Source organism: Gallinula chloropus (assembly GCF_964237585.1).
Source record: "Gallinula chloropus genome assembly, chromosome: 4".
In the NCBI taxonomy this organism is placed as follows: Eukaryota; Metazoa; Chordata; class Aves; order Gruiformes; family Rallidae; genus Gallinula; species Gallinula chloropus.
The window spans coordinates 72,877,874-72,901,127 of record NC_140088.1 but is presented as its reverse complement, the minus strand read 5'-3'; the positions used below and the strand labels follow the sequence as shown (position 1 = coordinate 72,901,127).

Sequence of the window (23,254 nt, the reverse complement as noted above, 5' to 3'; positions counted from 1 at the left end):
CCCACTGTAAACATTTTAATGCTTGATTTTGAAGAAAGATATAACCAGATTCAAATATAATCAAGTTACACAATTAAACTGCAGCGCTAATGACTCTGAAGAAATTATTACTCCATGGGACTAGGCTGTCACATTGACCAGGCCAAAGCTGATTTCTTGAGATGTGGGATTCTCTTTGCTTTTACCACTAACTGCATTTGGGAAACCAGGAGTTAGGCTTCACAAAAATATCAATGGGAAGAAGGTGGTCTCAGTTTTGAGGTCTCGTTGCTTCTCTCTGCTTTTAAGAGGACTGACCTGTTGCACCCTTTCTGCCAGGGACCAAGACTCTTCATACTGTAAGGGAAGATGCTGACACCAGACTTCTCCCTGGTCCCAGAGAAGACAAGCCAGAGGTATCCTCTTCCATCCCAGAGAGTGCTGCACATGAACAGCAAGGCCAACAGGCAGGCACAAGCCACCACAATACATACAGGAGAGTCAGCAAGCACTTCTTTCATAAAGCCACAAGGTTGTCATTTAACAAATGACATTTCCAAAGCAAAGAATCAAGTGCTTAGGGAACAAATCTGATCCTACTAGTAATGGTGTGGGTGTGAATGGACGGACCACTTAGTGAAATTTACAGTGATCTTTTACAGAAAGGAGCAGAGTCTAATGGTAATTGCCAGCAAGAGTGCTGAACACTTCACTGTCTGCATGCAACTGAGCCCCAAGCATCCCTTTCATCAGCATAGACACCACCAACTTCTGTACTTACTTGCAGGCATAATCTTGTAGATCAGAAACATAATTGCACACTCCACCATGGAGGCAGTATGACTCGTAGGAAGGAGGGCATCCTACAATATCACCTTGCACAGGGTGTGTAGAGTATTCATTGTTGACAACAGAGGGGGACACAGTAGATTCTGCAACACAGGATTTCACAAGGACATCTCAAACTTTTGGCCATGTCAGCAACATGAGCTTACAAAAGAGTTACAGAGTTTTAAGACAGGAAAGTAGGTAAAAATTTCTAATTTCAACCAATTACTTGTGTTTTCCTACTTGCTTGTGTTGCTTTTCAAATTTAGATACACAGAACTTTAGATCAAAATACTAAATATGGTTGATTCTAGATTCGCAGTGAAAGCCCCAGAGAGGTTGGCTGCATTCTGTCTATTTAGATGTGTGAGTACAGCTCTGAAGAGAAACTGCACTGTCTGTCTAGTTAGTTACATTTAAATTATTTTTGCACCTTACGCAGCTTTACAGTTTGGTAAATCTCTACTGTGCATAAAGACCCAGAGTGAGATGTGGAGGTGAAGGGTCACTGCATGTCATGCACTTGGATTTCAGACTGAGAAGTTTTCTCATGCAACTTGTTCTTATGCATTGCTACTCAGCAGCCATCCAGTTGATTGCATCTGTGTGTGACTGCAGACCACGTTTTTTATTGTTTGAAGCTAGCTCAGGTAGAGCTAACAGCATCACTGGGAAAGCAGGGAACTCTATTGACCCAGTTCTTCAAAGGTGTCTGTGGCCTGCTCTGAACTGCACACACAGTCAGCTACACAGCTATCCAAACTAGCTACCTTTAAAGGTAGCTCTAATAGTTCTGCTCAGCATCACCTACAGTGCAGCTACGCCCTTACAGGAAAGGAAAGCTTTCTTGCCCTACTTTGATGCTGCAGCAGATCTATAGGTCAGAACCAAATATCTACATGGCAAAGAATTTCCAGTAGTACAGCTTAGCAGAGATGTGCCTGATCGCTCTCCCACGTTTATGGGATCAGTTTTATGACTCACACCAGTTTTATTGCAACCTGACCTTCAATGACATTTGTTTTTTTTAAATTTCATTTGCAGGAGAGCTGCCATGGCAAAGAGCCTGAACGGAAAGGGATGAGTGTTTTTTTAGTGACCCCCGGGTGTGACTGTGCTCTGCACAGAAAATTTCAGCTTGCTAAAAGGCAAAGAACTGAAACAGAGTGTTAGCACCCATGAAGACATGGGATCAGACTTAAAGTTGAGGGACATACAAGGCAGTACGTCCAAGACATGCATCATTTAAAAATCATCATTTCCTAAGTGACACCTGAAATTACTGAAAGCTTAAATAACTGAAAAGGGGATGAGGATCCTGATAGGTGTTCCAACTAAAAAAGCCATAACTTCCTTCTGGTTCTCTGCAGAAACAGATCTGTGACAATCACACAGTGTCCCTCCACTGTCAGTCACTTGATATGGGATAAAACTCACCCCAATGAAGAGGGCTGACACAGAGCAAGACAATGAGTCGTTCAGCTCTGCATTTTCATAGAATGCTGCTGTCACACTGAAGCACTGAAATGAGGGTCAGATAGTCACTGTCCTGAACCTTCAGCAGCTGCCTTCATTAAATAGATAACCAGATTTTCTAAAGAGCTTTAGAGTTCTTTCAGAAAATTATCCAGTGGGTCTGAAAGACTAGCTTGTTCTGAAGAATTAAACAGGACTTAAATTATATGCAGTGCTTGTGCTAGCCTTCTGCAGAGGGAAAGAAGGCACAGGGAGTTTGAAAAATGAATCACATCTCTTTTCTTGAAAAAAGACTGAAACCAACTCCAAAAATGTTGCCTGGAAGGAGTATTTACTTCTGCTGATGATTGTAAAAGCCATTAGATAGACATGTCATTGCATCTAGATGGTACAAATTAGCATTGAACCTTGATGTAGATCTTTCCAAACTAAACTCAGATCTGATCTCCTTAGCACACTTCAAAACAGCCCCCTGAAGTAATGCTAAACGGGTCTATAAGCTGCCCAGTATATCACTATAGAGGGTTTCCTGAATTTCTAGGTATAACGATTTATCCAAGAGCACAGTTCTTAGTTAAGGAATGCTTCATTGTAAGTGCTCACTCCATTTACTCACTGCAACCAATGCCAGTTCCAGAAGCATCATCAGCACACAAGCAAGTGAAGTTTCCTTCTGTATTTATGCAGGTTATGTTCTCTCCGCAAGTGTGGGACCCCATCTTGCACTCATCAATATCTGTCACCCAAACAGTCTGCAGTTAGAAGAATGAAATGCCTCAGAGCATCGGTTAAAGGGCAGCAGTTGCAATGCAGTCTCCTGGCAGTGGGGAAAAACACCAAAGACCTTCCCACTGCAAATATCCCTTCATGGAAAACATAATGGAAAAGCAACCAACATACTTTCTATGACAGGTAATCCCAGCCTCCCCAGCCTCTCAAAGCACACTATGTTGCTATAGAAGCTCCCACAGGGAGAAGGAAGGAAAAGTTTCTCCACGAAACATGATGAGTAGAGTAGAGTTAAAGAGAAGACCTATAAGAATTAGGTCAAATTTAATGGGCTTTGAATTAGGCTATAAAGGAGAAAGGAAAAAGAAAAGGACAAAAGAAAAGAGAAGGCTCTCATAAAGCTCTGAACAAACTGTGCTCTAGCCCAATACTGGGGCGGGGGGGGGGTGGTGGTGGGAAGGAGGTGCAGGGATGGGGGGAAGCTTTCTGTTCCTTCATATTTACTGCTAGAAAGGATTAAAAAAAAATAAGAAATGTAAGGAATGAACTAAAGACCTGGAATTAGAGCTGGATGGGAAAATCTGTGGGTCTGATTATTAACAAGACTCTAAATGTACTCAAGTTGTCAGTGTCAACACCTTGAACCTCATGCCTATTAAACCAACCTGGAATTATTTGATGAGTATTATGACACACTCAATACCTGCTTTCGTTTATATTCATGGCAACGATTTCCAATAAAGCTCTACTGCTTCACCTCCATTTCCCTCCTCCCCTTCACTCTTCCCATGTCTCCTGCTGTAGCTACTGAAAAGACTGCAAACACTGAGAGCAGGTATCCACTGACAACTACAGGCTTTGCATATTGATCAGCCACTGAGGTTGCCACACTTCAAACAAGAAGGAAAGAATCAAAAAAGGAAGAAATGGTAAATGTCAACTGTCTGGGGGAGCTACTGTTAGGATCTACACCCCTTCCAGGTTTTTCAAAAAGAAGCAGAACAGCTCATTTGACAGCTTCACAGCTTGATGCAAGGCTAGCCCAAACCATATGACATGTCTCTTGCTCATTTATCCTGTCCCTGCCTTGCAGACACAGCACAGCCCTCACACATGCCCATACCGTAGCAATGGACTCCATCTCCGGTGTAGCCCTCCAGGCATTTACAGACGTAGCCCCCTTCCGTATTGATACAGCCTGACACGTTTCGATTGCAGTGATCCATATTTACAGCACACTCATCAACGTCTGTGAGACAAAACAAGAAGACAGGACACATGGGTCATGAAACCATCAGGTAAATCTATAAGAAGAAATGGGTCTCCCTCTGACTATGCTGTCACTTCCCATTTGCTTCAGATGCACAAACGAGAAGGACTTTGCAGTCTTTTTTTGATAGGAAATTTGATGGGGACGTTCTAAAAAGCCTAACACAGTCAAACAGCTATTTTCAACTAGAGCGCTAGAGGTTCTAGAAATACCACTTGTTTTTTTTTTTTTTTTTAAAAATCCTATTTGGGGGGGATGACCCTATTCAGAAGTAGCCTCGAACCCTGCTCAGAGGGAAACTTTGTTTTGAGAAAGACACACAAGCTTACCAAAAAAGGTACAACAATTTAAAAAAAAACCACATTAATTTCGCATTCCCATTGTGTTTTTTTTTTTTTTCTTTTCCATAACAGCATAGAGGCCTGTGCATCTTCATGTTTAGCCACCTTATGGTATTATTTTTCTGTTTCTAATGTCTTCCTGTCATGGTCGTTATCTGAGAACAAAGTGCTTCCATTTATGTTGCATGCAAGTCTGAAAAATGAAAGACTGCTCTGAGCAGACTGACTGTTAGAACCCCTTTCTAGTCTAGTGCTAGGAACAAGCAAGAGCAACACTTTTATATAAAAATTACATCAGGGAAACAGATTTTTAAGAAATCCCTTTGTACATCTAAGTTATACATCAGCTATTGTTGAACTTTTATAATTAGGCTATTTTTCCAAATAAATACAATATGGGTTTATTCCTATTGTCTCTGTTATTGCTTGTTAATATTAATAGGATTAACACTCATAACTCAGGAGAAAAAAAGGCATGTGGTAATTAGCCATTTCATCTGCCATGCTCTCTGCCCATCATCCCTTTTAGGACAAGGAATACCATTGACCTTTCTGCGAAGGCTCACACAGCAGAGCTACCAAAGATAGATTTTCTTCCTCTCCCCCAGCCTCCAGTTTTCCACAAGGCTGAATTAATGTTGTTTATTACCATAGCATGATTTCCCCTTCCTGGTAAATCCTTTCAAACACTGGCACATAGCACCATCTTCCAGCAAAACACACTGGGCATTGACACCACATTCTAATGCACTGCAGTCATCTTGATCTATAACCAAAACAAAACAAAAAGCACTAGATGTGTTTGGACAGATCAAAAGAGGTACTATATATATATATATATAAAATCCAAACCAAAAAGCAACCAATCCACCAACCAACAACAAACGTAAAAAGAAGACCCAGAATACAGTCAAAGTTTGAAGCCCAGTTCTCCAATACAGCCAACGTGGCTGTTGTCTTTGTCTAGAAGGACTCAAAGTGTTATTTAATAACAGGATTTCTGAATATTGTATGCAAAACCTATTGTACAATGTAATGATCTTGTATCATTGAACATATGCAGAATTCAATGGTTTTACTGCAATTTTGTTCAGAAGAACTTAATATAAAATCTAAGGGAGAGACTTTCATAAGTGTTCCAATTAGAAACGTTTGTTCTGTAGGCCTGCATACTGTTATCAAGTTTTGTTGATACAGAGAAGGAACACAAAGACAATCAAACAAAAAAGCACTCCTAGATGGCATAACTGTATGGGCCTAACTTCTTGTAAGAGGGTTAAGAGCATGAATGTCACCAGTCTTGACATTGAGCCTTTCTTCCTTTAAGGCCTATGGTTTCTTTCTCTTTTATAAACTTGTTTGGAGCCTCACAGTAAATAAAACGAAGACAATCATCAGACTGTACCTGATACCATGATTTCAGCCATTAACAAAATGCTGGTTTTCTGCTTTTCCTCACTGTCTGTGTCCTTGAATATACCACTGCTTTGTGTGCTGTGGCCCAAGGTCTCAGGTGTTGGCATAGGCGTTGCTGGCTTTTGCACAGAGACACTTCCTGAAAAAGGCAAGGAAAAAATGATACAAACTATTTAAATCTGCTGAACTTTTCTATCACATGTCTTTTTTTCCAATTATCATGGTGATTTCCTTTACAAAAAAATAAAAATCAGTATCTCCCCAGACTAGACTGCTTCTGGCCTCAAATTATTCTGAAATCTGTTTACTGATGGGTTTGTCCTATTTACAAAAGACAAGGAATGCAACTCATTGCTCACAATACTCGTCAGCACTGCATACATCTCTCTTACTGCTAATATGACAAAAGAAAAATTGCAATGGCTAGACAGGTTACTGTCCCAGCTCAACACCCCAGTGTTTTCATTCTTCAGAGAAACCATCATTCACTATGTAGAGCGAGCTGAATATTTTCTAATGCTAGCTGTGAGGATCCTCAAGGGTATGGGGACAGTCTTCTTTGGAACTGGAAGATTGTACCTGCTGTTGTGTTAGAAGCAACCAGGGCATGACAGGTTTTTTCATCTTGAGCTTTCCTAAATCCTGGGCGGCACATACAATGGGCAACTCCAAAATGGTTCTCACAGATTTGATCACAGCCTCCATTCTCATAAAGGCAAGGATTTGCCCCTAATGCAGAAAAACAGGCAACTTAACAAGCTGCTTCTTCAGTCAACATCTCCTTTTAGCTGTGCAGAGTTGAAGCAGTTGGAAAAAGAATAAGAACTGACAAAAACTACAACATCTCTTTTCTTTTTTTTTTTTTATAATTAAAACCAGATGCACACAGTACAGCACAGATCACCTACCCTCTGGCAGGAAAGCAGATTTGCATACTCTCTAATAAATGTATCACACTTTTTTTTTAAACTTCCTTTATTATTTCTTGTTTAATATTTAGAGTCCTAACATTCCCTGAAAGAATATTACAAGGGCATAGGGAACCTGTGATTACCTTCTCTCAATCCTGGTCTATTGAATTATTTTTCTCTGTTTACAGGGAGATTGCTCCCAACAGAAAACGAATTATTTAATCCAAAACAAATAAATCTTACAAAAATCTTTCTCCATGTCATTTGTTATTATTTGTATGTCTGAAGGGTGCTCATAAACTAAGAAAAATAGGTATCAGAAGACTATGGTGGCCTTGTGGCAATTGATCAACATCTACTCTTGGGCATGATCATAAATATACAAAACCTGTTAGCATTCCTTGGACACATGCCCAGATGATGCTTTCAATAAATGCCAGCCTGACTATGCAAGGACTTTTGAAGATCCTGTTTCTGAGAAGATAATCCTCTCCCCAGGGACATCTATTCTACTGATATCAGCAGACAAGAGGAGGCTGGAAGGGAATGACTGCTTAATTTTTGCAGTATACCTGGTTTCGCCAAAGGATGAACTACAACCATTGATGAGGGTCTCAGCATGCTGCCTCGAAGACGTACCCTGTTTTGGCCGGTCTTCTTGTCCACCCTCATTAGTGATGGTCTAGCCCAGTCAGAAAACCAAAGGTGATCCTCAAACACTGCTACATCAAAAGGGTGACCTACAATGAAATTAGATTTCTCATTTCCACATTTCTAGAACATACACAAGAAACCGTGCAAACAAAAGCGGTATCTGCATACAGGTCTACTTCTAAATGCCACAGCCACTTCTCCACTTTGATGTCTCATGGAGAGGGATAAGCGTCCTTTAATGGTGGACCATAAGCACGTGTTGATTATGCTCTTAGCAGAGGAGGCTATGACACTTGCCTGGCTCAGTGCACTCCCTATACTGCTGAGGACCTCCAACCAGCTCAAGTCCAAAAGATGGTTCTACATTAGACATCATCATTTCTTGAAGCAGCACTGGGATCAGCCTTTCAGAAGTGGAGTGCCTCCCTTCTCTGCCGATAAGTTGCCCAGCACAGAGCTGCTGATGCACATGGATCCTTTTGCAGTCTTCACATAACAAGGAGGAAAAGAGCTCATGGCATCTTGCACAAGTGTGCTACTAGCACAGGGCAGCCTGGGAGCTACAGACACTATGGACACTGACTCATGGTGGGATCCAAAAACCAATGTGTGGTCTCTGCAAGTGCCAAAAATACACTCAAGTGCAATACAGTGGTCAAGGCATGCCTATAAACATGCACAGATGTTCACTGGCCAATTCATCACAGTGCAAAATTGAAGAGAAGAATTAATTTTCCTCACTTCAGCCAACTAGCAGCAGGCTGTGACTAGCTAGTCACTTTCTGTAGCCAGCCAGCTACCAGTAACAGCTAACACAAGCCACAGGATACAGCAGATCATCCAGGTAGCTTCCCCTTTTTTCACTCATTACAGCAGGAACCCAGACACCAGCTTAGAACAGGTGCCTATCACGTGACAAACAGTAGGTGAAAGAACTCTCATCCCAAATTCAGAGTACAGCAGTTTTTCTTTGGTAGCACATTATCTGTATTAGAAAAATGCAGACACCTAGCTTGACTTTCAGAGCAAAGCTCGACAATTCAGAATCCAAAGGACACTTTCATATATAAGGGAGAGATAATGATCTTTTCGAAATGATTCTCACTTTTCCGTCTCTCTGTCATGATAAAAAATTGTCATTAGTCCATATGGGACTATGCATTCATTCCATTCATTTAGAAATCTCCTGCTTTCAAGACAGCCTTTGGGCAAGCTTTTAGTAACGGGAAGTGAGAACACATACTGTTCTTCCACGGATATCCACCTGGATTCCAGGTGGGTGCCTCCTGGCTGAAGCAGGTTTTCTTTGTCTTGGCCTTTACTCACAGTCCAAATACGCGCTTCAGTTTGTACCGCTGCAGTCTGAGCCCCTCTGAGGAGTATGATGTGTACACACAAGATTTTATGATCTGTGCTTTTGGTTTTCTGTGTAAGGTGGTGTTTAATTTCAATAATTAACCCAAAAGGTATTCATTGAAAAGATATTTTTAAAAATAAAAAATCAAAATCAAAGCAAACAAAACAATAGACAAATTAGAGCCTTGGAGAAGGACTATGTGTTTGTATATCTTAAACACACATCACAAATAAACTGAGGAAAAAAAAAAACCGACTCCTACATAAGAAAAATTCTAAGATACTGTTTTAGTTGGAGAACATATTTTTATTCTGCTAGCACTTCTCTGCCTCCACTGAGCCATGCTTAATTGCTGGGTGTGGTTCTTAGGTTTTCTTTCAGTGAAATTTGAGCAACTAACCCAAGATCTAAATACTCTCCCCAACTAAACATTTATTCACAACTTTAGCATCTATAGCTTCTACTATCAACAAACAACACCCTGCTTTGACCAATAGTTCCTCGACCTCTTAACTTATAAATACATTAAGACTTAAAAATGTAAATGTTGTGTTATCAATGAAGATAGGAAGAAAACCTAATTAACCACATGAACCCTTCCATAACAGTGCCCACCGACCCACTGCATAAACACAAAGGATGCACACGCTGCCCTCTGGCTGTATTACTCACAGCTGAGAACGGGGTGAGCAGAAGGGGAGAAATAATTTGTTCATTCTGCAGGCAGCTGCAGTGAATGGAGTCTCCGTACAGGGGCACTAGAGGGAGCTGATGCAATACATATTACCAACGTTAGAGCTGAACCCCAAGAACGAGGAGATGCCACCTTCCCGTCCTCCAGTGAGTGTTCAGCTGTCCGGGAACAGAGGCTCATTTCTGGTCTCACTATGAGCATTAGCAAAAACATCAGGATACCGAGTCTTGCTGCCTCTCTAAATTCACATCCCTACAGGATGCACTTCATCTCTTTCACCTCCTCCATGTCCTTTCCTCCCAAACATCACTGCTCTAAGCCCACCTCCTCTCCCATACCCTGTGTTTCTCCACTGCTCCTGACTGTTCTTCGAAGTTTTTACCCATGCAAGGTTCTGTCTTTGTGGAGAAACAAAGTGAATCTTTCAATAGGCTTCAAGGTCCTCCTCTGCAGATCAGTTGCAATGTGGTATGTATAGCAGAACATGTGTAGGAGGGGAAAGAGAGGATTGCTGGCAAGAGGTTTTGGTGTCTAATGGAGAACATTGCTTCCTCCAAGACCACTCTGCCCATCTCCAAACAAGTTGGAGGGCTTAGGAGATGAACAGAAGCCTTCCCAGAGCAGAGACTAGAACGGCAGGCGCTTAACAGAGTAATTGTAAAGTCTCTACCTGTGGCAGTCATGGTACTGAGCCAAGAGACCTCATTCTGCCCATGCTTTGTATGCACACCTATGAAGTGGTTCCCAGAGAGGTATCATGCGCAAAGGGATTTGCTCTTTCCGGAAAAATTGCCATGCACAAGATTCTTAAACACATGGTTTACATTAGACGTGGCACAACATCAGTTCCTCCTTGCTAATACTTCTGATCTCTTGCTCCAGAACGACACAGTTGTGTCAAACGATAGAAACCTCAGCCACAACAACTACCAGTGTTTTGCATGTATCATTTTTCTGTTGAGAGTCTCTTCTGTATTTAGAATCATCGTAGTGTTCAACACTGTGCAGATTCAAGTTCTTTGCTCAAGGACTTTAGTGATCAAGATTAATTCTCTTCCAGCTTATGTCAGTGTAACTCACTGGTGTAATATACACAGCAAAACCTGAATTACTCTAAGCAGCCATGCATGGAACTAGCAAATCAGATTTTAAAATTTTTCCCTCTTTTCACTTTTCTGGGAAGGCAGAGAAGTTCTCTGTACAATGCAAAGTGGCTGATTAGTAAAAGCAGAGCATTAGAAAGGCGTTCTCTTTCCAAAATGAGTAAGTCAACTGTGTGACAGAAAGCCATGAAGCTCAACATGGAGTTGCATGAGATACACAGCACAGCTGCTGGCTGGAACTCACATGCAGAGTCACATATGCAGATACATATGCACACAGACAAGCAGTAGTAGGTAATTATCAACCCCAAAGCCTCACCTACATCATTCCGTGCAAGAATTCGACGGCCAGAACCATCCAGGTTTGCACTCTCAACCACAGACTGCTTAGCATCACACCAGTATAACTTGTCGGCTAAGTAGTCAAGAGCTATTCCACTGGGCCACACCAGACCAGTGCTGGCTATCACCTGGCGATCGATGCCTTCTAATGAAGAGCTGTCAATCCGGGGATTGACCCCCATCTCAGTCCAGAATAATCTCCTTTAGAAAACAAAATGGATACAGGAAGTCAGTAAGTAAATATTTGTCCTCCTCTCTGTGGAGTTCTTTCAAAGCAGAAAGAACAGATCAGAACAAGACAGGCCCGAGGCACATGAGAAAAAGCGCTCGCTTCAAGCAAATATATTGGCTGGTGATCTTTTAACACTCGCCATAAGACTCCAGGTGATTACACTGGGACTTCTGCAGAATCCCCACCCTGTTCATTGCCACAAAACCCTTGAAAAACAATTCCTCCTGGCTATGCTAACTGCTGACTCTTCATATCTGCTTTCTGTGCTTTCCACGGGACTGGAGATAGTGGTTTAGCAAACCCAGACAGCAGAAGACGATGCATTAACTAGCCCCTTGTCTAAACAAGGGTGTAACAATGCACAAATGGAACCAAAATTACCCACCACTCATGGAAAGCAAGCAAGAGTCCTGAAGTTATTGTGTCTTCAAAAATAAATCAGTATCAGGCCCAGCTTCTTCTCTTGAAAAAAAATCATGATTCACAGAGTCTCTCTCTAGGTTCCTGAGTGTTTTGCACTGTGTGCTTACTTTTTTTCAAAGAACAGACAGTGCAAGATGGCCACTTAAAATTGAAATAGCCAAACCATTTACTTCTTACAAGAACCAATTAGTCCAGTATCCATAGACCTTAGTTGCCCTGGTCAGGTTTACTGAGATAACTCATGGATCCACTTGGCTTTATTTACATAAGCAGTTTTGCCATAGCCAGTGCAGAGATCAGCATTCCTGGTAGTATTAATTGTGTCTCAAATCTCTCTTTAATACTGACTTCACAATTATAGACATTGCTATAGGTTTGTTCCTCCTTTCACTGTTAACTTTTTAATAAGGAAGGTTTCAGAGAGGTTTCCTCCTCCCTTTCCCCTTACAGCCTTTTTGCCTCTACCAAAAATTCTTAAAAAACAATCTCCCTGCACAGATCTGTTCTTAAAAGATTTCTTATAAAATGTCTTTATCACGTTCAACCTCTAAGGAAAGTTTATTGCAGGTATGTACAGAGTGAAGTTAACAAAACTCTCTCCCTAACTCAGCTTCATTCATCAGTTCTTAGCATAGCATAAAAAAAAAAAATCAATATATTTGAAACTTTGCTATTGATTAAAATGGCCAGAATTTAAGAGTTTAAACATTCAAAACACCTGTGATAATATCAGCATTAGATAAAATGATGTAAAGTGAATTTAAATCAACACAACTCCACAACAGGATTTGGTTTTGTTTCCTCAGAAACTGAAATATGGCCAAAAAAATTTCTTTATAAGCACCATTGGTCAAAAGTGACCACTTACTTCATGCTAATAGATGTGGGACCATGAAAGTTTGTAGTGTAGTGCTTACAACTCTCAGGGTAACTTCAGTTGCTCATGTTTTTCTTTAGCTTAAACAGCATACAATGTATTTAGTGCTGCTGGTATTTTTTTAAATTTAAACAAATTTAAACAAACATGTCACAACTCACAAAAGCAGCCCAGCAATAAAACACTGCAGTTCAGTACAACTCTGCAGAGCAATACCCATCCTAACTTGAGACAAACGCACTTTTTGACTGCCAGAAGGGCAAGGCTGGCATGCTCACTTTTAAGGAGCCTCCCCAAGTATTACACAATTAACAGGGTTTATCACTGCTTACTTAGCAAATGGGTGAACGGCAATCCCTCGGGGCTGGGAGATATCCTCCCAGATGATCATTTTTCTCTGCATTCCATTCAGGCTGCTCTGTTCGATGCGTGCCTTCCTGCAACACACACGGCACTGTTAGCTCCTCCTGGCTATCTTTTTAGTTACCTTTGCAGGCAGAACACACTAAGTTTCTTTAATTGCTTTAGTTTAGCACAAAACTCTAATAAATAACTTTACAATGACAGGAAATAATCCTGCTGGCATGGTATGTCCAGTTGTTTTATGAACAAGTAATCCATGCCTCAGCCTCATTATCTAGTCCAGGGATGATGATAAAATACCTGCTGCTCTGCAGAAGGCATGAAGTTCTCCTTTTCTGGGCAAATTAGGAGTTGGAAGTTTGACCACTAATGGATGAATGTTAGTTTTAAAGGGAGTCAGGAAGGAAAGAAGCTCCTAACTGAATGGCATTATGAAATGGTATAAAGAATTTTTTAAAATAATACTTTATATAGCATTTTTAATCCAGAAAACATCAAGCATTTTACAGGAAAGAATTAACCTATGGTCCTTATGATCACTCATAAAATCTATGGGGGATTATAGAATCTACATTGCCAGTCTCTCAATCCAACTTCTTTTCTCCAGAAAATGGTACTTATTGCTGCAAACTTTACCTTGCCACATACCAGCCTTTATCTTAAAGCAAGGCTACAGCCTTCCATGCCTACAGGAACCTGCACAGAAAAGCCACACAAAGGTGGAAGGAGAAACACATTTGTGCAAATGTGCGATGCAAACAGGTGAATGCAGTGGGTAGGATGTGGGAGATAGCACAGCTCCACCTTTGACTCTTGTCTTATGGAAACAAGCACCACAGTTTCCAATTTCACAAGAAACACAATCGTGTAGCCAACATTTTTGCTTAAGGGCAAAGTAGACTAGCAGCATATTGACCACTTCTTATTGACTAATTAAACATGGGTCATACTGAAACATCATGACCACTCCCCAAAGAGTATTCATTGTGTGTTCTGATCTGACACTGCCTTTTCACCAAAGCTAGATTTTGTTTCTCGCTGCATTTCAGGTTAGGTGTCAGCTAAATGTGAAGTCATAATGCCTGCCAGCGGCCATTCCTCTTTCCTCAGAGACTGTTAGCTTAGACCATTAGCTTAAAGGCACATGATTCTAGCTGTCAAAAATGCTGACTTCTGTCCAAGATGTACTCAGTGCAGCAATACTCATTATTTATATCTATATAAAGATATATATACACATGCAGTGTGTGCATATAAAAATTAATATATACACAGATATATTCCCACATGCGTGCGCACATACATATATGTATACATGCAGTATGTGCTCTAGATTCCTTATAACTGTCCAAACTCTTGCTTCTTGGAAAGACAAAGATAAAAATACAAGAGCAGACTCAAAGTGAACTTCCAGCATCACAGTTTTAAAGACCCTTCCAACTGTATATACTTGAGATTACAGCAACCCAATCAGAATGTGAAGCGTTACTGAATTTAGAGTGATATCTCAGCTATTTCTGTATCACCAGTCATTTATTCCAAACATTTTATGGCATGCTTCAACATAAATGCACTGTGGAGCATGTACCCTCTGTCTGTCCAATACAATTTACGGTTAATCCAGTCCACAGCAAGGCCTTCGGGTATATCTATAGCTTCATGAATAACTTTTTCACGATTTGAGCCATCCAGATTAGCTCGTTCTATCCATTTCAGGGCAGTGTGGGCAAAGTAAATCTGTGAAGAAATAACAGATGAGTGTTTATTAGTTCCCATCTCACTTTCTGCTCTATATCCCTTGTCTAAATATTTCTAAAATAACTTTCTCATCTTGAAAATGCCCTGAACCGCTTATTCACAAAAAGCTGCACAGGTAACCTGTGATCCCTGATGAAATAAAAGGGCACTTATCCTTCAACCAGGATGACTTCTACAGGCAGCTTGTGCTTAGCTGTAAATCCTGGTTGCCCTATATACAGCACTCTGAATATCCTGTGGTTTTGTTTCAGCAAGCAGCTACCTCACATGAAGCACAGCTGAGCACGCAAAGAGCATCATGTTATCATTTCACTGCCTGCTCATTTTAAAAAGGGGGATGTGACAAGGAGAGAGTAGTAGCATATGTGTGTCAAGGAGCTGGGAAGGGAAAAGGAGTTATATAATTTGGGGGGGTTTTGGTTTGCAGGGGTTTTTGGGGGCGGGGGGGGGGGGGAGTTTGTTGTTGTTGTTTTGTTTTAGTTTGGGGGTGGGGTTTTTTGGGTTTTGTAAGGCCCTAACATTTCCAGAAAAGATTTCTCAGTTTTGGATCAAAATAGAAGTTCTCAGCTGGTGGGGAAACAAGGTTTGTGTTTTCCAAGGACGAGGAAATAATGTTGTCTTGTATTTGATATCCAGAGGGAGCCAAACACTGTAAGGCAGCACTGTGTGTCACGCAATGCTGAGGCTCTCTTTGCAAATGGTATCAACAAAATAACTAACTTTGTTTTGATGCTAACCATGAAACCAAATAAAGCAGGAGGGAGGCCTCTAGCAATAAACCAGCTAACGCCATTACCATGGGACCACAGAGCGATGCTGAGCCAATTTACCTTGTACCTCAGCTCTGTGCCACAGGGACCAGAGCACTGCAGCCTGGCTGGCCCATGGCACATCACCTCCCCTCCACTCTGCCAACCCCACCGCCGTGCAGAGCTCCCTACGGAAGCAGAACAAGGCTACACACCCCGTGTCACCCATGCAGCTGATTTATATTTGGCACAGCACAGAACAACTGCTAGCTCCCCAGCAGGGCCCTATTTCAGGAGCAAGTGGCAGTGATCCAGCAGTGCCTGAAACGATTCTCCTGTAACACAGATCTGGTAACATTCTCATATGTTTAGTTGTGTCCTTCCAGGCCTTGAGATGTTTCCAACAACTTAACTGAGCTCTTCATCAGCTTTCACTGTGCCATCCAGTATCTTTCTGTAACACTCTTACACTGTAAGTAAGTCTCACCGTGGGAAAAAAATAACTATCATCTGCCACAGAAGGTTTAGCAAAGCAGAGCTGAACTCCTTCCCAACTCTGCTGGCAAGGCATGGGGCACTGGGATGCGGCCACGCATACATACAGCTCTATTGCAGAGAAGACTCCCACTTCCAACAGAGTTACCTTGCAAGATGAGGAATACATTTCATAAGAACAATGAACCCAGTGAGTATTCAGCAGTTTCGTTCAATAATATCAAGACATAGGAAGTAATTCTTGTTAAGATTGTGCCTATATTTAGTAGGGATTGTAGCTGTACAGAAAAAAAGATACTGCTGTTTATACAGCTACTCATTGGAAAAAGCCCACCACAAAACAGAACAAGAAAACAAACCACAATTTATTTCCAGAAAACAGTACTGAAATCTTAAGGGAGAAAACTATCAATCCCACAAAAGCTATTTGAATTTGCAATTGCACCTGAAGTGAATTTAAAAATCCAAATTCCCTGTTAATTAGGCATGTCAATGTACAAAGCACATTAAACTGCTAAGTAAAGGATGAGACTCTTCAACTAATGTTTGGCATCTTGTACCCATCATGCTCCTGAACAGGCAACAGAACAACAAGCGGCACAATGGTAATCTGGATCACTGACGGCAGAAAGGCTAAGGCACATGAAAGCCCAATCCATTTGTCCTTGATACACTTCAAAATCCTCTCATTTTTAATGCCTTACCTTATTTTCCACGGGATCAGAGTCCAGTGCTAAGACTATTCCCATCTGCCAGTCAAGTAAACTTGCATAATCTGTTCCATCAAACCCGATCCGGCGGATATCTTGGCCGTTCGCAAACAACAAAAATGGCTTAGGACCTGTCGATGAAAATTTGCACATATGTTAATTCCATGAGGTTCAAAGTGATCTCCAGCCTGCATCGTTACTAGCTAACATCATAAGTAATGGCAGAGGGCAAACTGAGGAACATAAGCACAAAGAAATGAAGGCCCTTGTCCTGCACTCCATGTGCCTCAGAAATCAAAGATAAAAGTGAATTCAGGCTTTCAGCATCAGAGCCTTGCCTAAGATCAGCCTCAAAAATTGTGATAAAGCAGTCGCTAGTCCCCTTGCATTTCACAGTGACTCAGCCTCAAGACAGCCTTTCCTCTGCATCTCACAGCATCACCATAAATGCCAGAACACTTGAGTTTTTGTGCATGAGCATCCTTTTGCAGTAAAAGTAAAACGCTGTTCTACAGAAAAATAAAGTGTTTCCATTACTCCTGATACAAATCACAAACTTTCCCTGATGCAATTGCTTATACCTTGATGCTCACCAGGGTCTGCCCTTTTCTCAGAAGAAACAGAAGGGTCTGGAATCCAAACATCACATCAAATACCTGGGTTTCCTGGGGGCAGCGGGGAAGAAATATTCTTGTAGGGAAGGTCCTTTGACAGACTATTCTCTGCCCTGTTCTCCAAACGTAGACAGTTCAACCCCAATAGTGTAACACTGGGCAGAAACTGCACCCACAATTATATGAAGGCACAAAAACCTGAACAGTGAGGATAGACCTCCACAGTACAGGAGCCCAGAGTGAAATTAATAAGTTGGATAACAGACTGAACCTTCTCTGAGGGAGAATGCACCACGTACTGGTGTGTGTTCTGGTGTATTTCCACAATAGGTTAGTTTTCCAGGCAACTAATACTTCTCAAGTTTTACAAAGTACCCTAAAGTCAGTACAAAAATTGATTCCCAGTTATGCAATCCACTTTAAAGGACTTTAAAATGTTTTTGCCTTTAGTGGCAGAAATATGTAGACATACCAAGATACCAACCTATAGCAGTGCAGTGCTTTCTGTCCCGCTGAAGCTTATATCCAGGAAAGCAAGCACACTTCCAGGAGAACGGGCTTAAAGAAGAACATATCTGACTACAGCCACCATTATCTGGAGATGTACAACCTTAAACAGAGCATTTGAAAAAATTAACTTTGCCATTCTAAGAAAAATATACAACAAAATCAGTGGTATAAGCAAGAGCAGGATTGGATCTGCTTAGGATTTGCACACTGCAAAGCATCTCAGTGACCTGTAGGTTTACTGAAAAGCATTCTCTTGAAAGCAAAAGTCTAGTGAAATGAAATATAATTAGTATTAACTTATTCCTGAGTTTTTTCTGAAAATTTACAACAGAAGATGCGGGTTGGGATATATGAAAGGTGCTTCCATGTCTTCATTATTTTAGAGAACTTTTTCTCCCATGCAAACCTCATCCCATCTACAACAAATAACAAATTTCATCAGACTTTGCATTCCATGCAAAGAAGGAATAAATTAATGCCATTCTCTCCCCAGAAGTTAATTAGGTTAGGATGATAAATTGATTAAATACTCTGGCTTTCTAATAAAATAAACAAAGATTTCATATAAAAAGAAACTATTCTTTCTTCTTGGGGCTTTACAAGGTTTATTTCTATAATCCCAACCTGAGTTTACTCTGTGGAGTGTCCCTAGCAAAACAGCAACACTGAATCTATACATACAGTACAGTCCAGAGTACGTAAGGGATGTAAAAGGGCAAGGGGGTTTTCAAGGTGCAATGCCGGCATTAATGGAGCTATTCCAGCCCCTAGGGCTGAAAAGATACAGTTGAAAAGCCACAGCCTCCTGTATCTGGAAAACTTGCTGGGATTGGGAATGACAGATTAGTGGGTGTAGCAGCTTCAAATACAGTAACAGCAAAAATTCCATTTGTGGGTAATTAGATGAAATGGCTGTAGGTTAGAGTGAGCCTGAAACTGCATGGTATCAATACAGCCATCTTCAGATTTCAAGCCCTAGTTTTGTAACTATATTTCCCCTCAAATATAAATTTCAGATGTCTCCCACAACAAATATCTGGGAGGTGCATTGTCCCATGCTGATAACAAAAGAATTTCACCTGCAAACGCTGGCTGCTACAGCTAAGACACATCTATTAAAAAATTAATATGTATATTGCTTATCTCAGCACTCAAGGTGCCTGACATTCCCTTGTCTCCCATGTTCTACAGTCATTTTCAGCTGTGCAACATGAGTGTAAAATGCTATCATTCACTTCTGGCTCTCAGTGCCAAGAACAAACAGTTTGACAGTCGCTACAGCTCGAAAAATGTTACTTACCCGTGCATGCTTTGCCATCTACTTTGAGTACAGATCCTTCAGGACAAAAGCACACAGGCCCTTTAGATGTTTGAAGGCAACCATGGCTACAATCAGTGTTGTTACTTGTGCAGGAAATTAGCTCTGCAGTAATTTAAAGAGAAAAAAAAAAGTGTAAATTATGATAAACATTTTTACTTGTCCCCCCCAAAAATGTTAATACTTTCTTAAAGAGAGGAAGGGGAGAGAGATGAAGTGAAAAGTGTGACATTGAGAGTACAACACTTTTGTGGTCTTCTGGGGGTTTGTTTTTATTTGTTCATTATTGGGTTTTTTTTATTATTTTTACCCACCCTCTCCTAACTATAGCAAAGGAGAAAGCCGAGATTGCTGGGTCCTGAAGTCATACTGATCAGCTTTAAATTTTCCAAAGTTGTTTGAAGAACTGTTATCAAACCAGAAATAATTTAGAAAGCTTTTTTTCTTTTACATAGATCAAGTTTTGAAAACTGCAAGGAAGTTATGCTGAAAGAATAAAACACAAAGAGAATGTGGAAAAACTACCTTCCTCCTACTCCAGAGCTACGATCCATCAAAACAGGAGATGAACCTTCCAGAAATACAACTGTGTTCCTTATTGGCAATTTTTGAAGCTGTAGGGGCAAAACCATCTGAGGACCTGGCAAAGGTTTCCTTTTGCTTTCTGTTACAATTGTCAGAGTGACAGAATTTTTTGGAGTATTTCTTTAATGCAATTTCACAAGATATCCTCCATCCATCCTCTGTATTGCAGCGCTGCATCTCTTTATGCCAACACTACTGCTCTCTGACAACACCCACTGGAAGACTAGAACTCATGCAGGTTTCCCACAGCCACATATGGTGGCTTAAATGAAGCATAGCTGTTGCAAATTTTGCTTCTCAAGGGTAACTGTGCTTTAGACTGTATTGTTCTAACTCCTTAAGCAGAGTGAGAAGGGTCAAGAAACTGATCTTGTTTCTTTCTGACTACAGCTTGTGGCTTTAGATAAAGAGCTTTGCACAGGACTTGGAGGAGAAAGCATGTGGACCTCTCACCTTGCACCTCTCTCTCAAGTTGCATAGATGGTGACCTTGTGCTGCAGTGGGTACGGAGTTACACTGTCCATGCTGCATCCCCAGCTTGGGTTAGAGAAACATTACTTCCTATCTAATTTGAGCCCCTCAAAATGTAGTCATATTGTTCAAGCTAGTCATCCAGAGCAGGACTGAGCTGCACAGTGTCTAAGCACTGTTTTGCCCACAAAAGGATATCCCACCTCCCAACAGCCCCTGGCTGCAAGTCTTCTGTCCCATCTGTCTGCCCTCTGCAGCTGTCACACACACCCTGGACCCTCGCATGTGGGTCACTGAATCCTACTCCTGCCTCCCTCTTTAATAGAGGGGTAGAAGTGACTCTAGGAGGTCTAAAATAGCTTGACTGACTGCTAGAGTCTGTTAGACTCTCTTAGCTCTAGTAGCAATATTCAATATACCGTAGGTCCTGACCCAGACTGAACTCAATGGTGCACACTGGCACTACTACGTAGGGCACATACCAAGGTTTTCTTTCCATGGAAGCAAGGGAGAAGCAGTCTTTGCTTATGGCCAAGGTCCACTTCATTATGAAATAGAAAAGTGCCTGGGAATATCCCAAGACCTCAAAACTTGGATGCGTTTCACATTTTGTGTCCTAGACTTACTTTAGAAAAGCGCAATGCATTTGTAGGCTGAATATACACAGTACTACCTTAAGGGAGGACAAAAACTTCCCCTCTGACTCTTACTGGCTAACAGATCTTTGTTTTTTACCCTCCACTTCTCTGCATTTACTTTATTCACATTTATCCAGCTTCAGAGAGCTTCCTGCTTTACCTACCTATGTTCTATGGATAATTTCTCTCAGACATACTTTTAATAAACAATTTCATTGATAAAAGACAACAAAACCAATAACAAAACCACAATTGCAGCAGTCCCCCAGAACAAACAACTTTATGATTACTTCCATGTGACTCATTCATTGTAAACAGATGCACATGCATTTAATTTCCTTAATTTCATGCACATTAGCAATGCTCTCAACCCTGATTTTAAGAGAAGATAATGCTGTAAGCTGCTCGCAGAGAGACTGTGCAAGCTGTTATGCAGGTTAGGCAGAATGAGCCAAACTCAGAGACTACATTTAAAAAGATATAACTGCTTATCCACCTGGAATGTGCCCCAGCACCTAATCTGAGCAAAGAAGTCTCTTTGGAGACAGAACTTTTTTTTTACATTTTTTTTATTTCCTCCTGAAGAGGCTCACGCTTCATTACTCACGTGTCACTTACACTTCCTTAATCATGGCATCTGAACTTGGTTCACTCAGTTTAAGCTGATCCTTCTTACATAATAAGGGATTGGAAGCAAGCAATGCAAGACACAAAACTTTCAGTGGCTCCAGTGTTACGTGAGGACTCTCTCCAGTATCATACCGGAGGCGTTTAGTATTACCGCTGCTTACCATGACATGTTTTCCTGTCAGGCAGCAGAACAAAACCTCTCGGGCAGGTGCAGTAATAGGAACCAGGGATGTTCACACAGCCCAAAGTACAGCCATGATTCCAGAAGCCACATTCATTGATATCTGTCAAAAGAAGCACTCACTGTGTCAGAATAACGTCGCCAACCGGTGCCTGGTAATTAGACTAATGAAACAAACCAACAGTCTTCAAGAAGTATCTCTTTTTCCCATTCATTTTACAATAATATGTCTGTCCTTGTAAGTGATAAAAGAGCAAGTTTGCAAAGCTTAATAAAATACACTTAAAAACCTTCTAGCAGAATAGGCTGCCTGTGTCTGGCATAGGTTCCTAGAGGACTTTGAAAAGTATGCCTTCCCTTACATGTTCCACTGAATCCAATAAAGTGACTTTAGAGACTTTCTTCTGACAAAAATTCTTTTAAAAAAATCTGGGTCCAACATGACTGGGGTAAAATTCTCAAAACACAGAAGTGAATTAGAAGTTGAAATTCAGAAAGTAATCCTGGGGAATTTCCTGAGAACTGGATGGCTGCTGCTCAGGCAGGTCTGTAAATCCTGTACGCTAGGAATTTTGATGCATTTCTGTCTTTTCAAATGTAGTTGTGCAGCAAAAGACTCTGCTAAAAGTGATACATTAACTGTCATTAATATTTTTATTAAAACAACCCAGATTAAAACATGTAGAAGCATGTTAAGAATTTGTGTCTTTTTTTAAAATGAGACTTACGACAGACATCTAATTGCAGGATTTTTCAGTGTTTCACCTTTAGTGATGTCTCTGTTTTAATTTTCACTTAAAAATTAAATAAGGACCCATAAGGATGTCTACTTATCTGAAGCTCCTTTAACTACTTGGGCTAAGACCAAAATTTCTCACAAGAATAGCACTGGTGCCACTTTCAGAGTTCTCACTTTCATAGGGTCTCCCTTTAGATTATTTCAGCACCTGGAAGGACACCAAACTGAAATGGCACATAGTGTTTTTTCATAATCTAGATATGAGTAAAGAGAAAGAAGATTTTTTTTCATCTGATGGAATAAATCTGACAGGAGATGCATGTATTACCTTCACAAAACTGTTTATTTCGACTTAAAATAAAGCCACTAGAACATTTACACCGTTGAGTCCTTGAGTCTGGTCTGCAGATTCTTCTTCTGCACTTTTCTTTGTTCAAATCACAGGTTCCTTTTTCTGGAAAACAAATGTAGTGTAAATGTAATGGAGTTCTTACCATATTAACCTTCAAGGAGAAATTATTTTGACTAAAGATTCTCAGTGATGAGTCTTCTTCTCAACAGCCACTTGCTCAACCTATAGAAAATAGCTCAAGCTGTAGAAAATAGCTTCTATTTTTTTCTATCGGTGAAACTAGGACCAAAAGTCGTGACAAAAATGAAAGTACTCGGAAGGCTAAAAGTAGGTCCATGCAAACAATAATTTCTAGCTCCCCTGTCAGCACAAGCACATCTAGAGAGAACCTGAAGTAGGTGATGGTAGGACTTGCAGAGCCTCATGTCTGTGCCCAGCTATCTTTTAGACCTGCTGCTTTCACAGGTATGCAACACTCATGGTTTTATTTTTGTCTCCCAAACTATTAT

At 40.8% G+C, this 23,254-nt stretch overlaps 1 protein-coding gene across 1 annotated transcript in view; it reads right to left on the bottom strand.

The window, feature by feature from the left end:
• The window catches only part of EGF (epidermal growth factor), a gene marked incomplete at its 5' end in the record, with an annotated part of 59,859 nt that overhangs the window by 13,508 nt on the left and 23,097 nt on the right, over positions 1-23,254 (bottom strand). Inside the window, 15 exons of the mRNA XM_084263790.1 lie at positions 761-911; positions 2,900-3,019; positions 4,136-4,261; positions 5,273-5,389; positions 6,029-6,178; positions 6,619-6,768; positions 7,523-7,690; positions 11,078-11,301; positions 12,965-13,069; positions 14,584-14,732; positions 16,702-16,838; positions 17,806-17,931; positions 19,132-19,254; positions 21,635-21,757; positions 22,722-22,847. Of these exons, the coding sequence (XP_084119916.1) occupies positions 761-911; positions 2,900-3,019; positions 4,136-4,261; positions 5,273-5,389; positions 6,029-6,178; positions 6,619-6,768; positions 7,523-7,690; positions 11,078-11,301; positions 12,965-13,069; positions 14,584-14,732; positions 16,702-16,838; positions 17,806-17,931; positions 19,132-19,254; positions 21,635-21,757; positions 22,722-22,847 (2,095 nt within the window). The remainder of the gene's footprint in view (positions 1-760; positions 912-2,899; positions 3,020-4,135; positions 4,262-5,272; positions 5,390-6,028; positions 6,179-6,618; positions 6,769-7,522; positions 7,691-11,077; positions 11,302-12,964; positions 13,070-14,583; positions 14,733-16,701; positions 16,839-17,805; positions 17,932-19,131; positions 19,255-21,634; positions 21,758-22,721; positions 22,848-23,254) is intronic.